General features: G+C 38.3%; 1 protein-coding gene across 1 annotated transcript; it reads right to left on the bottom strand.

Annotated features, from left to right (window-relative positions):
* Positions 1 to 14977: 14977 nt before the first annotated feature.
* PTH (parathyroid hormone) lies at positions 14978 to 17577 on the bottom strand. Its single transcript, XM_026486809.2, has 3 exons — positions 17517 to 17577; positions 15359 to 15449; positions 14978 to 15239 (listed from the first exon to the last, which is right to left on the bottom strand). The coding sequence occupies exons 2-3, from the start codon at positions 15442 to 15444 to the stop codon at positions 14978 to 14980; spliced, it is 348 nt and encodes a 115-aa protein (XP_026342594.1). The 5' UTR covers positions 15445 to 15449; positions 17517 to 17577.
* Between the last annotated feature and the right edge of the window lie 511 nt (positions 17578 to 18088).

The following is an 18088-nucleotide window of genomic DNA, read 5'->3' on the forward strand; positions in this document are numbered from 1 at the left end:
ATGTTGAGGAAAGCCTCCACCAGGGAGTGACATTGGAGCAGAATCTTGAAGGATGAGTAAGAGTTCCCCAGTTTTGAGAAGAGTAGGAGGGGCGTTGCAAGCAGAGGACGCAAAGAGGAAGAGGACCTGGTTTGAGTAATATGGTATGAAAACAGATCTTGCGGAAAGAACTTTGTTGAAAAACTTGTAATCATTGTTTATTTCGGAAGAGAAGGAAACTCCTAGTCTCTCACGTGTGATCACCGAAGTGTTTTCCAAACCCAGGTTTATGCTAACGAGGTGAGTTTTGCTGCACAAACAGGATAGTGACTATCCTCTTCCTCGTCTAAGTACACTCACGTATCAGAGACGTAAGGGAAACAAAGGTTTTTATCAGACTATGCCAAATTATTATTGCCAACAGTCTGCTAAATTGGAAATTCCCAATAATCTTTGAGGATTTCTAAGAGCGATCTAACAGAACTTTTGTAATACAAGAACTCTCAGGGAGAAACTTCAGAAGAATCCTCAGGCAACGAAACAACAACAAAAACTTCACCAATCTTCATTTATCGTCAAGATTTTCTTCTGTAAGCTAAGATCAAAGGAGGTAATTCTACAGTCCAAATTTAGGTGTAGAGAGTTCTGTCAAACAGGAATCATTTCCCTATATCAAAACAGAATCTATGATTTCCTACAGAAAGGCTCTGGTAGTCTATAGTTTCCACCAATCTCCCTTTAGACACATTATTTTCATATTTATCATATATATTTATATATACAATAGTTTCATTTGGCTCGCTCTATCCTCCCTACAAATAAGGGCAACTCTTAATAGGAAAACAAAAAGTAGTTCTGATCTTGCTGTGGGTCAATCAGGTGCTCTGCTTAGCATAATTCGCAAGTTCTAGTCCTAGTTCCAGAAAATCTGCTGTCAGCAAAGATTTTAGATGAAATATGGAAACTTTGTTCCATTCTGGAATCAAAACATTTTACATTGTTTTGAGAGGCCTATAGTTCATTATATTCTGTTTTTGGAAGGAATGAAGCAAGCAAGCAAAGAAGCAAGGAAGTCTAAAAATCTAATAAAGCTATCACCATCATTTGCTTTAAAAAAGTTAACCTATCAAATATTACTTTGAGGAGCATCGTTTGCTTTAAAAAAGTTAAGTTAACCTATCAAATATTACTTTGGGGAGCATCAGTAGCATCTATATGGCTAATAGGTAATGCCATTGATTCAGATCGTCACAAACTGTCTGCAAAATCATTTGTAAATGTTAGCTGACTGAATGAGGTAAGGTTCAGACCCCTAATGAAAATCTTCTACAATCTCAATCACAATACGCACAAAAAGATTACAAATAAAGAGAAGTTTTATTTATTTATTTTTAAAGATTTTGTTTATTTGAGAGGAGAGAGAGAGGCTGAGCAGGGTGGGGGAGGTGCTGCAGAGGGAGAAGGACAAGCAGACCCCTTGAGGAGCAGGGAGCCCGATGCAGGGCTTGATCTCAGGACCCTGAGATCATGACCTGAGCCGAAGGCAGACACTTAACCACTGAGCCACCCAGGTGCCCCTAAAGAGAAGTTTTATACAGAAGTAATGAACAAATAAGTTCCTGTAGTTGTCTGTATTACTGCACCTTGTAACACGCTAAAACAAGATTGTTTCACAGCAAAGAAGATAAGCTTCTAGTTGAATACTTGCTCAATAAATTAATGATAAGCCACAGACCCAGAACCCTATCTAACTTTAAAGCCTGGGATTTCTTTGTACTATAAGGTTTGAGCACTGTCACCTAATGGCAGGAACAGGAAACTCATTTTAACTCCAAAAGAATTCTATCCCTATGCAGCGAACGTATTTATAGGTTAAGACCCTGTGTAAGGATACTAGGGGAAGTACGGGCATTATTAATATGCAGGTTCTACTGACTTTAATGAGATGTGTAAGTAACAAAGGGAAAGCAAGCCAGGTCATAAGGAGATAGAGATAATGGGCTGTGGGAAAGAGATAGGAAAGATTACTTCTAACTGAAGAGATGAAGAAGGTGCAGGAAAGGGGGAGGATGGATGTTTGATCTGCGGCCTTGAAGAATAGATAGGATCCATGCATGAAGAGATAGTAGGAAAGGACTTTTTTTTTTTTTTTTTTTAAGTAAACTCGTTGTCCAACCTGGGGCTCAAATTCATAACCCAGAGATTGAGTCCCATGCTCTACCTACTGAGCCAGCCAGGTACCCCAAGAAAGGACATTCTTATGGAGAGATCAACAAAGGCATATAAATGGCTAAACTGTGTATCTTGTAGGGGCAACAATGAGCCATTCAAAAGAATGAATAGGAAGTTTGTTTTTTGTTTTTTGTTTGTTTTTTAACACCAAGAAAATGTTTTAGACTACAGAAACAATGATTATAGTACACAATATTCATGAGCAAAAAGATACACCATATTATAAGTACTTACAAAGTTACAAACCATTTGCTCCCTTAACATTTTCCGTATTTTAAGTTCTATGTGAAGATGATCAGATTTACCATTTTGGGAAGAGGGGAGAAAAACTGTATTTATCAGCTAGCTGTACTCACCGTATGCTCCGTTATTTATATGTATAAGGCCGGGTGACTGGAAGTGCCATTGTAGGAAGTAATGTAAGAAAAGTAGAATGGAATTGGGACATAAGGGCCAGGGATGTTAGGTTAAAGTAGGGTTCTGCAAACTTTCTGTAGCTAATTAGCTTGCAATAGGGTAAAATCTTAGAATTTTCACAGCTTTTGGCAAATCCTATTAAGCTTTTTTTTTAGAGACTGACTTAGTGAACCAAAAATTTACATAGAAATGCAAAAGTCTCAGAATATGAATACGAGCATGCTTGTATTTATTTACTAACTAAATAAATAAATACGTCAAAGAAAAAAAAAAGCCCTAGACATGATACCAAAAGAGAAGTCACTAAAAAATTGACAAATTTAATTATTAAATTTAAAGTGATAAATTTAATCAGTAAAATTAAAAAATTCTTGAGCTTCAAAAAGCAGCATTAAAAGAAAAAGACAAACCACAGATTGAAAGGCAATGTTTGAAATCATAGAAAGGACTTGTATCCATAATATATAAAGAATTCTTACAACTCAATAAGACAATCCAATTAAAAAACAGCAAAAGACTTGCATAGACATTTCTATGAAGATATACAAATGGCTAATACACACAGGAAAAGGTGCTCAGTGTCATTAGTCATTAAGTAAATGTAAATTAAAACCATAGTGATTCAAGATATCACCACATACCCACGAGAATGGCTATAATAAAAAATCAGACAATGACAAATGTAGACAAAGACAGAGATAAACTTGAACCTTCATACATTGCCAATATGAACATAAAATATTACAACCATTTTGGAAAACAGTAGTTTTTAAAAATTAAATATAAACTTACCATGGTATCCAGCATCTTCATTCCTAGGAATCTACCCAAGTGAAATGAAAAAGTCTGTACACACAAAAACTTATGTGTGCTGTTCATAGCATTACCCATAGTAGCCAAAAACTAAAAATAATCAATTGGTGAATAGATAAATGTGGTATATTCATACAATGGAGTACCCTTCAGCAATAAAAAGGAATGACGTACCAATATGTACTACAACATAGATAAATCTCAAAAACAGTACGCCAAGTGAAAAGTCAGATGCAAAAGACTACATATTACATATTTTCATTTGGATGAAATGTCTAGAAAAGACAAATTTACAAAAGACAGAAAGCAGATCCATGATTGTGGGGATTAGGAGTGAGAGCAAGGATTGACTGCAAGTGGGCTCAAGGAAACCTACTGAAGTGATGGTAATCTTCTAGAATGGGATGGGTGATAGTCGCACAATTCTATAAATACTAAATACCACTGCATACAGTAGGCAAATTTTATGTAGGATATACCTCAATAAAGCTGTAAAAAGAAAAAGACTTTAATGCTATTGGATTGGATACCTTAGTTAATTCCTCGGATCCCATTTTTTTGGTAATCACCCTGTTTTAGTTTGCTTTAAAAAAGACTTCTGAAACTCATACAATTTAATGGCAAAAAATATATAACCCAATTTAAAAATGGGCAAAGGACCTGAACAGGCATTTCACAAAAGGAAACCTACCTGGGGTACCTGGGTGGCACAGTTGGTTAAGCATCCGACTCTTGGTTTTGGCTGAGGTCGTGATCTCAGGGTAGTGAGATTGAGTCCTGCGTTAGGCTCCACACTCAGCGCAGAGTCTGCTTGAGATTCTCTCTCCCTCTCCCTCTGCCCCTCTCCCTGCTTGCACTCTCTCACTCTCTCAAATAAATAAATCTTAAAAAAAAAAAAAAAGGTGACCTACCTTAGTATATATAAGCTCACAGGTATATGAAAAGGTGCTCAACATCATTAATCATCAGGGGAGTGAATGAAAATCGAAACCACAACGAGATGTCACCTCACACCTGTTAGAATGGCTATTACCAAAAAGGCAAAAGGTAACAAGTGTTGGTGAGGATATGGAGAAAAGGGAACTCTTGAACACTGCTGGTAGGAATGTAAACTGGTACAGCCACTGTGGAAAACGGTACGAAGGTTCCTCAAAAAATTAAAAATAGAACTACCATATGATAGAACAATCCCCACTGCTAGGTATATGTTCAAAACAAACGAAGTCGGGATCTTGAAGAGATATCTGCACTCCCATGTTAGGTGCAGCATTTTCATAATAGCCAAGATACAGAAACAACCTAAATATCCATCAACAGATAATAGATAAAGTATCGGGGTGCCTGGGTGGCTCAGTCGTTAAGCGTCTGCCTTCGGCTCAGGGCATGATCCTGGCGTTCTGGGATCAAGCCCCACATCAGGCTCCTCTGCTGGGAGCCTGCTTCTTCCTCTCCCACTCCCCCTGCTTGTGTTCCCTCTCTCGCTGGCTGTCTCTCTCTGTCAAATAAAATCTTAAAAGAAAAAGAAAGTGTTATATATTACATACACATATACATATGATGGAATATTATACAGCCTTTAAAAAGAAGGAAATCCTGCCATTGTGACAACATGGATATATCTGTATGGCTATGTATCTGTATCTATATGGACATATGGTAGAAATAGAGGCCCTAGCCACTCTGTTGACCTGTTAACCTGCCTAGTAATATAACATTCCAGTCATGTTCTATGAATAAGAAATAGATAGGAGTCCAAGATGGCAGAGGAGTAGACCTTAATTGTGTCACGTCAAGGAATTCAGCTAGATAGCTATCAAATCATTCTGAACACCTGCGAACTCAACTAGAGATCAAAGAAAAGAATAGCTGCAACTCTACAAATAGAAAAGAGACCACTTTCTGCAAGGTAGGAGGTGTGGAGAAGTGAATCTGAGGGGATATGTGGGAAGACAGATGGCAGAGGGGAGGCAGTGTAGGTCAGCCAGCTGCGGGCAAGTGATAGAGCCTCAAAGTGCAGAATTGGAACTTGTAGAAGTCTGCTCCAGTGAGGGATGTCACTCTGGTGGCTAAGCGTGGGGGGGGGGGGTAACCCTCGCTGGGACAGTGTGGTCTCAGGAGCCTCGGGGTCACAGGAAGACCCAGGTGCCTGAGTGCGGCAGAGCTCCCAGCAGAGCGGGGAGCTGGCTGCAAAGAGTGAGCCCAGGAGTGGCCTCCCAGCTTGGGGTTGCCGTAAACTGTGATCTGTGGCACAGTCGGGCCCCTGCTCTTCAACAAACGGCAGACCCGGGGAGACCCCCCTTCTTCCACCGGGAGGAGCAGCGCTGGAGCCCACCGCCGGAGTCTGCGGGGTTTGGAGGCTCCAAACGGGGTTGTGTGCCTGAGATAGAAACCCTCGGTGGAGGGCCAGGTGAGCACGGAGTGCGGCCAGAGACCAGGGAGACAGGAGTGACTGACTGCTCTTCTCTGAGGGCTCCCTGAGGAGTGGGGCACCAAGCTTTCCACTCCAGGGGGCCAGAGATTGGGAGGCCGCCATTTTCATTCCCAGTCTCTAAAGGTGAACGGAAAGCCTTCGGGGAACAAAAGCCGCAGAGAGCGAAAGGGAGCAGATGATTTAGCCTGGCCCCTGGCGAGGGCGGTGCAGTTCCGCCTGGAGCAAAGACGTTTGAGAATCAAGCAACAGGCCCCTCCCCCAGAAGATCCGCAGGAACATCCCGCCAAGACCAAGTTTACTGATCAATGAGAACTGCAAAACTCCAGCACTAGGGGGATAGAGCGCATAGAATTCAAGGCGTTTCCCCCATGATTCCTCAGCCTTTCAACTTTAACTTTTTTTTTTAATGATTTTATTTATTTGAGAGAGAGAGCTCGAGCGGGGGGAGGGACAGAGGGAGAGGGACAAGCAGACTCCATGCTGAGCAGGGAGCCTGATGCAGGACTAGATCCCAGGACCCCGGGATCATGACCTGAGCCAAAGGCAGCGGCTTAACCGACTGAGCCACCCAGGCGCCCTCAACTTTAACTTTTGTTTTTAATTTTTCTCTCTCCTTTTTCAACCAATTTCTAATTTTATCAACTCCTTTTTAAAATCTTTTTTAATTTTCATTTTTACAGTTACATTCTATCCTTTCATTGTATTTAATCTTATTTTTGTATTTATATAAGTTTTTCTTTCTTTACAATTTTGGAATGCAGTTTCTTCTAACAGACCAAACTGCACCTAAAGTCTAGTGTATGGCTCTGTTTTAGTTACCTGTCTGATCATATTCTCTCTCTTTTTTTCCTCTTCTTTTTTGTTTTTTGGGTTTTTTTCTGTTTTGTTAAAGTCTTTCTTAATTTTCATCTTTACAGTTACATTCTATCCTTTCAATGTATTTAACTTTATTTTTGTTTTTCTTTCTTTACAATTTTGAGATGTAGTTTCTTCTAACAAATTGACCAAAATGCACTCAGGAGATAGTGTATTGCTCTGTTCTGTTCACCTGTCTGTTTATATCCCTTCCTTTTTTTTTTATTTTTTTAAATTTTTTTCACTTCTGTTTTTTCTTGTCTTTTAATTTCCATTTTTACAGTTACATTCTATCCTTTCATTATATTTCATTTTATTTTTATACATATGTAAGTTTTATTTCTTTACAATTTTGGGATCTAGTTTTCAAAAAAACAGACCGAAATACACACAGAATCCACTGTATTGTTCTATTCTGCTCACCTGAGTATAATCTCTCTTTTTTTTTTCCTTTTTTCCCCCAGTTCTGGATCTCTTCTGATTTGTGTATATTTCTCTGGGGTCATTGTTGCCATTTTAGTGTTTTGTTCTCTTGTTCATCTATTTTTCTCTGGACATAATAACAAGACAGAAAAACTCACCTCAGAAAAGAGAACAAGAGGCAGTACGGATAGCCAGGGACCTAATCAGTATGGACATAAGTAAGATGTCAGAACTAGAGTTCAGAATAACTATTATATACGTACTAGGTGGGCTTGAAAAAAACCATAGAAGACACTAGAGAATCCTTTTCTGAGAAATAAAATAACTAAAATGTAACCAAGTTGAAATCAAAAAGGCTATTAATGAGGTGCAATAAAAAATGGAGGCTCTAACTGCTAGGCTAAATGAGGCAGAAGAGAGAATTAGTGATAGAGAAGACCAAACGATGAAGAATAAAGAAGGGGAGGAAAAGAGAGATTAACAACTACTGGATCATGAGGGGAGAATTTGAGAGATAAGTAATACCATAAAACAAAACAATATTAGAATAATTGGGATCCCAGGGGCGCCTGGGTGGCACAGCGGTTAAGCGTTTGCCTTCGGCTCAGGGCGTGATCCCGGAGTTCTGGGATCGAGCCCCACATCAGGCTCCTCCGCTATGAGCCTGCTTCTTCCTCTCCCACTCCCCCTGCTTGTGTTCCCTCTCTCACTGGCTGTCTCTCTCTGTCAAATAAATAAATAAAATCTTTAAAAAAAAAAAAAAAAAAAAAAAAAAAAAAAAAAAAAGAATAATTGGGATCCCAGAAGAAGAGGAAAAAGAGGGGGAGAAGGTATATCAGAGCAAATTATAATGGAGAACTTCCCTAATCTGGGGAAGGAAACAGGCATCAAAATTCAGGAAGCACAGAACCCCCCCCCCAATCAATAAAAATAGGTCAACATCCCAACATCTAATAGTACAACTTACAAATCTCAGAGTCAAAGAAAATCGTGAAAGCTGCTTGGGACAAGAGGTCTGTGACTTACAAGGGTAGAGACATTAGATTGGCAGCAAACCTATCACAGAGACCTGGCAGGACTGGCATGATATATTCAGGGTGCTAAATGAGAAAAATATGCAGCCAAGAATACTTTATCCAGCTAGAATGTCATTCAAAATAGAAGGAGTGATAAAAAGCTTCCAGGACGAACAGAAACTAAAAGAATTTGTGATTACTAAGCCAGCCCTACAAGAAATATTAAAAGGAATCCTCTAAGCAAAGAGAGTACAAAAGTAACGTAGACCAGAAAGGAACAGAGACAATATACCATAACAGTCACTTTACAGGTAATACAATGGCACTCAATTCATGTCTTTCAACAGTTACTCTGAATGTAAATGAGCTAAATCCCCAACCAAAAGACACAGGATATCAGATTGGATAAAAAAGCAAGACCCATCAATATGCTGCCTGCAAGAGACTCATTTTAGACCCAAAGACACCTCCAGATTTAAAGTGAGGGGGTGGAAAACCACTTATCATGCTAATGGACATCCAAAGAAAGCTGGGGTGGCAATCATTGTATCAGACAAATTAGATTTTAAACCAAAGACTGTAATAAGAAATGAGGAAGGACACTATATCATAATCAAAGGGTCTATCTAACAAGAAGATCTAACAATTGTAAATATTTATGCTCCTAACATGGGAGCAGCCAATTATATAAGCCAATTAATAACAAAATCACAGAAACACATTGGCAATAATACAATAATAGTAGGGAAATTTAACACCCCACTCACTGCAATGCACAGATCATCTAAGCAGAAGATCAACAAGGAAATAAGGGCTTTGCGTGTCACACTGGACCGGATGGACTTCACAGATATATTCAGAACATTCCATCCCAAGGCAACAGAATACACATTCTTCTCTAGTGCAGATGGAACATTCTCTAGAATATATCACATCCTGGGTCATAAATCATGTCTCAACTGGTACCAAAAGATTGGGATTATTCCCTGCATATTTTCAGACCACAATGCTTTGAAACTAGAACTCAATCACAAGAGGAAATTTGAAAAGACCTCAAATACATGGAAGTTAAAGAGCATCCTACTAAAGAATGAATGGGTCAACCAGGAAATTAAAGAAGGATTTTAAAAATTCATGGAAACAAATGAAAATGAAAACACAACTGTTCAAAATCTTTGGGATGCAGCAAAGGCAGTCTTAAGAGGGGAGTATATAGCAATACAAGCCTTTTTCAAGAAACAAGAAAGGTCTCAAATACACAACCTAACCTTACACCTAAAGGAGCTGGAGAAAGAACAACAAATACAGCCTAAACCCAGCAGGAGAAGAGAAATAATAAAGATTAGAGCAGAAATCAATGAAATAGAAACCAAAAGAACAGCAGAACAGATCAATGAAACTAGGAGTTTGTTCTTTGAAAGAATTAAAAAGATTGATAAACCCCTGGCCAGACTTATCAAAAAGAAAAGAGAAAGGACCCAAATAAATAAAATCATGAATGAAAGAGGAGAGATCACAGCCAACACTGAAGAAGTACAAACAATTATAAGAACATATTATGAGCAACCGTAATGCCAACAAGTTAGGCAATCTGGAAGAAATGGGTGCATTCCTAGAGATGTAGAAACTACCAAAACTGAACCAGGAAGAAATACAGAACCTGAAGAGACTATAACCAGCAAGGAAATTGAAGCAGTAATAAAAAATCTCCCAACAAACAAGAGCCCAGAGCCAGATGGCTTCCCAGGAGAATTCTACCAAACATTTAAAGGAGAATTAATGCCTATTCTTCTGAAGCTGTTTCAAAAAATCGAAATGGAAAGTAAACTTCCAAACTCTTTCTATGAGGCCAGCGTTACCTTGATCCCAAAATCAGACAAAGACACCACCAAAAAGAATTAAAGACCACTATCCCTGATGAACATGGATGCCGAAATTCTCACCAAAATACTAGCCAATAGGATCTAACAGTACATTAAAAGGATTATTCGCCACAACCAAGTGGGATTTATTCCTAAGCTGCAGGGGTGGTTCAACATCCACAAATCAACCAACGTGATACGCTACATAAATAAAAGAAAGGACAAGAACCATGTGATCCTCTCAATAGCTGCAGAAAAAGCATTTGACGAAGTACAGCATCCTTTCTTGATTAAAACTCTTCATTGTGTAAGGATTGAGGGAACATACCTCAATATCATAAAAGCGATCTATGAAAAGCCCACAGCGAATATCACTCTCAGTGGGGAAAAACTGAGAGCTTTTCCCCTAAGGTTGGGAACACGGCAGGGATGTCCACCATCACCACTGTTGTTCAACATAGTACTAGAAGTCCTAGCCTCAGCAATCAGACAACAAAAAGAAATACAAGGCATCTGAATTGGCAAAGAAGAAGTCAAACTCTCACTCTTTGCAGATGACATGATACTCTATGTGGAAAACCCAAAATACCCCATCCCAAAATCGCTAGAACCCACGGGAATTCAGTAAAGTGGCAGGATATAAAATCAGTGCACAGAAATCAGTTGCATTTCTCTACACCAACAATGAGACAGAAGAAAGAGAAATTAAGGAATCTATCCCATTTACAATTGCACCCAAAACCATAGGATACCTAGGAATAAACCTAACCAAAGAGGCAAAGGATCTGTACTCAGAAAACTATAGAACACTTGTGGAAGAAATTGAGGAAGACACAAAGAAATGAAAAATGTTCCATGCACATGGATTGGAAGATGAAATATTGTTAAAATGTCTATGCTACCTAAAGCAATCTACATATTCAATGCAATCCCTATCAAAATACCATCAACTTATTTCACAGAGCTGGAACAAATAATGCTTATGGAACCAGAAAAGACCCCAAATAGCCAAAGGAATGTTGAAAGATAAAACCAAAACTGGTAGCATCACAATTCCGGACTTCAAGATCTATAACAAAGCTATGATCATCAAGACAGTATGGTATTGGCACAATAGCAGACCCATTGATCAATGGAACAGAATAGAGAACCTAGAAATGGACCCTCAACTCTATGGTCAACTAATCTTTAACAAAGTAGGAAAGACTACCCAATGGAAAAAAGTCTCTTCAACAAATGGTGTTGGGAAAATTGGACAGCCACGTGCAGAAGAATGAAACTGGACCATTTCCTTACACTATATACAAAAATATACTCAAAATGGATGAAAGACCTAAATGTGAGACAGGAATCACTTAATGTGGGGCTTGATCCCGGGACCCTGGGACCAAGACCTGAGCTGAAGGATAAGAAATGCAAAAATTAATCACTGATTTTAAAACCTGACTATTCTAAATCCTGGGCTTTGCTTGGGGTGAAGTTGAACTAGACCCAACAGGCCCAGTTTAAGGGCAGGTTGTTTATTCCTCCAGCATGTCCTTGGAGGGGCCACCTCCGTGAACTGCTGCTTCAAAATAGAACCCTTGTTTCTGTAGAATTCTGTATAGTCTGGGTTGGATACTCACAGGCCCAATCCTTGAAGACTTGGGAAGGAAGGTTTCCTATGTGTGGGCCACATGGGGAGGAGAATGATAGGGCTAGAGATATTCAGAAGGACACGATATCCAAGGATTAAGTTAAACGATGAGAGAAAGTTATGGAAGAGTGACTTGTGGGCCCCCATCTGAGACTGACCTTTCAGGGACTGGAAGTTGATTCAAAGAGCACAGTAAAGCAATTTTTCACTCCCTAAAAGTAATTAATAAATAAACCAACCAACCAACCTATGTTTACATGGGAACTTAAAATATGATTTTTAAAATTATCTACAAAGCTATGGGGAAATAAAAAATTGTTTGATAGGGACACCTGGGTGGCTCAGTCGGTTAAGTGTCTGCCTTCAGCTCAGGTCCTGGTCCCATGGTCCTGCGATTGAGTCCCACATCAGGTTCCTCAGCAGGGAGCCCGCTTCTCCTTCTCCCTCTGCCCCTCTGCCCACTTGTGCTCTCTCTCTTTCTCAAATAAATACATAAAATCTTTCTAAAAATTGCTTGATAGATGGTATTTGGGACACTGACTGTCCATATTTAAAAATAATTAAGTTCCAACATAACATTTTGTCATAAACAAAATTAGACTCCAGAATAGTAAATACTTAAAAGTGAAAAGGAAAACTCTAAAGCAGATGTAAGAGAGAACTTTGTGACCTAGGACAGGGGAAAGACTTCTTCAATAAGACTCCAAGACACAAACAGTAAGGTGAAAAATTGATGTATTTGTGTCCATCAAAATTAAGCAGAGTTAGTAAATACTTGATACGCTGGAAGAAAATATTTGTGACATTGAAAACCAACAAGGCATTTGTATTAGAATATGCAAAGAACTCAAAATTAACAGGGCCAGAAAATGAATTAAAAATTGGCAAAAGATATAAAAAAAAGTTCACAGACAGGAGGGCGCAAGCGGCCAACATGTAGAGAGTTGAATCTCACTAGTATTCAGAGGTAGGCAAATTAAAGCAACAAGTTACCACTTACCGTCAATGTGACAGAACTCTTTATAAATGCACATACTTCCAATTGTAGGTGGAAATAGGCAGAAATGCCTCGTTCTTCTGGCGGGAATAGAAACTATACATGTGATTCACAAGCAGTCTTGAGAAGCTCATGTATCAAGATTCCGCCCCTGGGTAAAAATCCCAAGGAAAATCTCACACAGTTCCATCAGGGGACAAATTCAAGAATACTCATTGAGGGGGCGCCTGGGTAGCTCAGTTGGTTAAGTGACTGACTCTTGATCTCAGCTCAGGTCTTGATCTCAGGGTTGTGAGTTGGAGCCCCACTTTGGGCTCCACACTCAGCATGGAGCCTACTTAAAAAAAAAAAAAAGAATATTCGATGAGGCTTGATACCACCAAGGAGCTGGAGGCACTGTCCACACCACCTTCTAGTGCTTATTCTTGTGTTAGGTAGTAGGCTGGAAAGCTAAAAAATACATTTCCCAGACACCTCTGCAGCTAAGGTTCTAGAAGAGATGTAGTTTCAGCCAATCGTATGCACTCCTGTGAGATTGGGCAGGCCTAAGTAAGGTGATTCTGTGACTTCTCCTTTTCTGCTGGCAAGTACTCTTGTGGAGGGTGGCGGGGGGGGGGGGGGGGGGGGGGGCTTGATTTTGTTGTGCTAGTGCTAGCAGGTTCCAGCAACAAGGCACACTAGACGTCAAGAAGGGAAGTGCTTGCCATCTCTTTCTGCAGGTACAGTTTGTTTCTGGAATAGCAGTAGGAAGCAGCTGCCTTCTGATCACGGCAGTCTCTGATAGCATCAGTCAACTGCTGATATTAGCAGAGAACAACTCTCTTGGTGACTTTGCGAGTTTTTCCTCCAAGTTTAACAAAGAGCCTATTTTCGTCAGCATTCTCAATGATTTTGTAATGAATCTCTTTCTATTTAAACTAACTGAAGTAGATTTTGTTCTCTGCATTTAAACCAAAGTCTTATCGATTCCACCAGGATGCCTGACATTTGTTAATATTCTACATTTTGCAAAATTTGCTTGCCATTTCAGTCCCATCTCAATTATTCCCTACGTCGAGAAGATCTGTCCCCTTCTCCGTGTATCATTGCGTTTTGCATTTCACATGTAATATTGTAAATACTTGCTTACATCTCTGTCTTCATTCGAACATGAACACTTTGAGGCCAGGGTGGGTTTTAGTCCTCAGTGACACAAGGCACATTTTATTTTTTTTTAAAACACTTTTTAAGGTATGTTCATTTATTTTTATTAGTAATTTGTACACCCAATGTGGTGCTCAAACGCACAACCCCGAGGTCAAGAGTCACTACTGACTGGCACAGCCAGGGGCCCACACAAGGCACGTTTTAATTGCACATGGAGACACTGTATTGGACAGGCCAGAATATAGAACATTCCCATCATCACAGAAAGTTCTGTTGGACGGTGTTGGTCCCAATAGAACAGGGCTCTGTATTGTGCCCTTCTGGAGTATCTTGTGCTTTTCTTTCAAAGTGCTTAATAATGAATTAATGCCCATCTTTCCTACTAAATTGTAGGCCCCATTAAAGTAGGAATTGTGTCCCTTTTGCTTACCAGTGTGTCTAGTGTCTAATACAGTACATGACAAATAATGGACACAAATCAATATTTGTTAAATGACAAGTGAATGAAATTATATTCTAATAAATACAAAAATTCTGTCCTTTGCAATTTGGGATCCAGACTAGTGTACAGACAAATGCTTTTTCAAGTTTCAGACCATTTTCTGCCTTTCCTTGCTGAGCATTTCCTTTCCTTTCCTGAGATGAAGAGAACAATGCTATCTAGGTAGTGGGGATTTGGGGACATAGTACTTTGGTAATATTAAAAGGATGATGTTCGAAATATGGGAATGTGACACACATTATTAAAAAAAATCTTGCACTATTCTTTCTATTCAAGATCAATTTAAACATTTTGGTATTTCTCATATCCCCGGAAAACATTCTTATAACAAATGAGAAACATTTAACTTCATTTATTTAAAATTATGATCGTTAAATTTTTATTTTGCATCATAAGATGGGAGAGAGGTTAAAAAGTGCAATTTTATTCTTTTATAAATTATGCAAAAACATACTTTAAAAAGAATAAACAATAGAAATAGATTAAAAGAGCTCTTAAATGAATTAAAGTAGAATCAAAATAATCAATTAAAATTTCAGCTATCATGGCTAGCAGTGGATTAGACGTAAATTTTGGTGTTTATTAATCTTAAGAGCTTGAAAGTGTTAGCAGCATGTAATATTGTTGCCCTGTGCTGGTATCAGAGCAGCGCTCTGATATCTCTGTCGTCACTGGGATTTAGCTTTAGTTAATACATCCACATCAGCTTTGTCTGCTTCTCCGAGACTTTTTTGATGGTTCTCAACCAGCACATTGTCTTCCTTTTTCTGGGGCCTCTGGGAACCACCATCTCTGTGCGCTGTTGGAGCTCCAAGGGCAACAAAGTTGTGCACGTCCTGCAGCTTCTTCCGCAGCCATTCCACCCTCTCCATGGAGCTCAGATGTTTGCCCAGGTTATGCATAAACTGTATCTCGCTCACAGATCTCTTCCTGGAGGGAACAGAAAAAGGGAGGACCACTCCATTAGTTTTCCTCTTCCCCATCATAAAGCCAGCCTTAGAAATCCAATTCCCATGCCCTCACCGTGCAGAACAGGTTACAATACTTACTTAACAGGTTTCCCATCCGATTTTGCAAGAAAACAAATTGCAAACATGACAATCATTACTTTAACCATGTCTTTTGCAGACATCATCTTCACTAAAAGGAAAAGCAAAATGGAAGTATTTAAAAATATTTTTAATATGCCAAACTATACAATTAAATTTATAGTAGTTACCATTACAACCACACAACTGCATAGAGAGTGTTACAACAGCTAATTGGATTGGTTTTCATGAAAGACTTTAGAATCAGCCTCTTTTATTTTACAGATACATGTAGTATATATTATATATACATGTAATTTCATGTAATATACATGAAATTCAATAGATTAGTTTTACTTTCTTAAGTATCTTTTTGAGAGTTTTGTGCAAGTTTTAATATATGAATTTTAAGCCATATGAGGAATGAAAAATCTTCCTTTTTAGAATTTCCTCCCACATTTTATGTTGTTATGATTAAGTGCTTATAATCTGCTTGAAAATGGCTCTCTCTCTTTTTTGAAGATTTTATTTATTTATTTATTTATTTATTTATTTGACACAGAAAGAGTACAAGTAGGGGGAGCTGCAGAGGGAGAGGGAGAAGCAGGCTCCCGGCTGAGCAGAGAGTCCGACGCAGGGCTGGATCCCAGGACCCTGAGACCATGACCTGAGCTGAAGGCAGACACTTAACAGACTGAGCCACCCAGGCTTCATGAAAATGTCTAATTCTCTTAACCAGGTAAATTGCTAACACTGTTTATTTACAAATTTATTTCGCAAATTTCCTTTTTCATAAATCAACTTCATTTCAGGCACTACAGTAATAACCATAAATACCAACTTAATAGGCTCTGATGTAGAGATTTTTAATGAATTAATGCACACTTCTATCATTAAAAAGAATGTGTCGAAGTATTTTTAAATCACCTAATTAATTACTTGTTTATGGATTTAGAGGCTTGGCTCCATATGGAATGCTCGTCTATCTAATTCGGCTTATTTTATTAACAATCTTGTTGGGGTATAATTTTTAGCACTTTCCTCTTTTGCTCATAAAGCTTTTCATCTCAAAATAGAATATCTTACCTTAATCCGCATTTCAGTAATTGCGAAGCCTATTATTACAGAAGTGCTTTCTCTTAATGCTTAATGTTCTCCATTTTAACATACACGGGATGTCTGTGTGCTCGTTTTAAAGCGACGGAGCACCATTTAGAAGTCGCATAAGAAACATTGTAATCTATTGCATTTATTTTCACTCTGCCAGAGAAAGCTACTGACGGAGCAACAAGTGAAGACGCTTCAGTGTTGGTTTATGCTAGCAAGAGGCACGGTAGCTAGAGGCAAGGAGCGTTGGTATCTAGTCCTGCCTTTGTCACATTCACCTAGTAACTTCAGACATCTCTCCTTGGCTTCCTAGTTCTTCATAGAGAGAAGAGCCTTGCATAAGAATGCCATTAAAAGGAAAAGAGCAGTTGTAAAACACCGTTAAAATTCATGTACAGTTTTCAAGATAGCAAATTTGGAAAGGTTTTATGTAAAGGGATTATCCAGCAGTAAAACTGAATTTCTCCAACTCTAATACACAGATTTGAGCTTTCTATGAGTCATATAACAAACAGTCTAGATAAGGATATTTGGCAGGAAAAATGAATTTTAACACAACTTAATAAATTTGTATTGGTTATTTGAATCAGAATTACTCATTCCTCACTAGGCTGTTTTATTTCAAAATTTCAGTAAGATACCATTAGCGCATATCATGCCAGATTTTAATTATTTTTTGTGTGATATCAGATGGATTTAGAAAAAACAAGGCATCTAGAAAGACTTGAATTGTAAAAATCACTGATTTAAGAGCATTTTAGCAGCATACATTTATTTTGTGTTGTGGTACTTTAAATTGAACAGAATTCAAACTCTCCCTTAAGAATTTACCTTGAACAAACAGCATATTTATAGAAAACAGTACACGTTATATAATTGCTCAATTATGAAAAAAATCTCAAATGAAATTTAAAAGAGAAACTAAAGATTACTCACCACACTATGTCTTGTGACAAATCTTTCAGGTGTATCGGCAGCTGAGGCTTTCTCGAAGTTGAATCAACTTGTGAAAGCTGATGAATTGAACTATAGACCCTCAGGTGTGACTTTAATATACAGGTCTTCCTCTCACCAAGAGAAGCTTTTTTATTGTCAGAGATGACGTCACTCCCGATTCTCTGGATTGTAACTATAGGTTCAGAATCACACACACCCCCCCACTGGGCGGTGCCTATTCCTCTTAAATTTTAAATAACTGGGTATTACAAGGAAAACAGTGTGGGCCTGGAAGAAGGGTTTATGCAAAGATTTCTAAAAAATATCAAATTATAATTCTGACTGAATTAATGAATTTATATTATAAGGAAGACTAATTTCAAAGATTTATGGTAAAGTTATTGGTTGCAAGTAAAATCTGAAAATAAGTGTATTGGTTATAACCACACTATTGGTATAATTATTGTGAGGATTATAAAGAATCACATTGTGTTATTCTTACTTTATAAGCCATTTTCCAGCAATCCAGATTATTCCTGGGCATCATTAAAAAAAAATAGACCTAGTGCTTTTCTTAAAGGAAGCGTTAAAAATATTTTGAGAAAATGCTTTGTATGTAATTAATTTTAAATCTTTAAACGTGAAATTACTTTAAAATTCACTTAACTTAAATTTCATTTATGCATTTTAAGTTGCAAGGAAAACACT

The sequence above is a fragment of the Ursus arctos genome, unplaced genomic scaffold, assembly GCF_023065955.2.
Source record: "Ursus arctos isolate Adak ecotype North America unplaced genomic scaffold, UrsArc2.0 scaffold_23, whole genome shotgun sequence".
Classification (NCBI taxonomy): Eukaryota; Metazoa; Chordata; class Mammalia; order Carnivora; family Ursidae; genus Ursus; species Ursus arctos.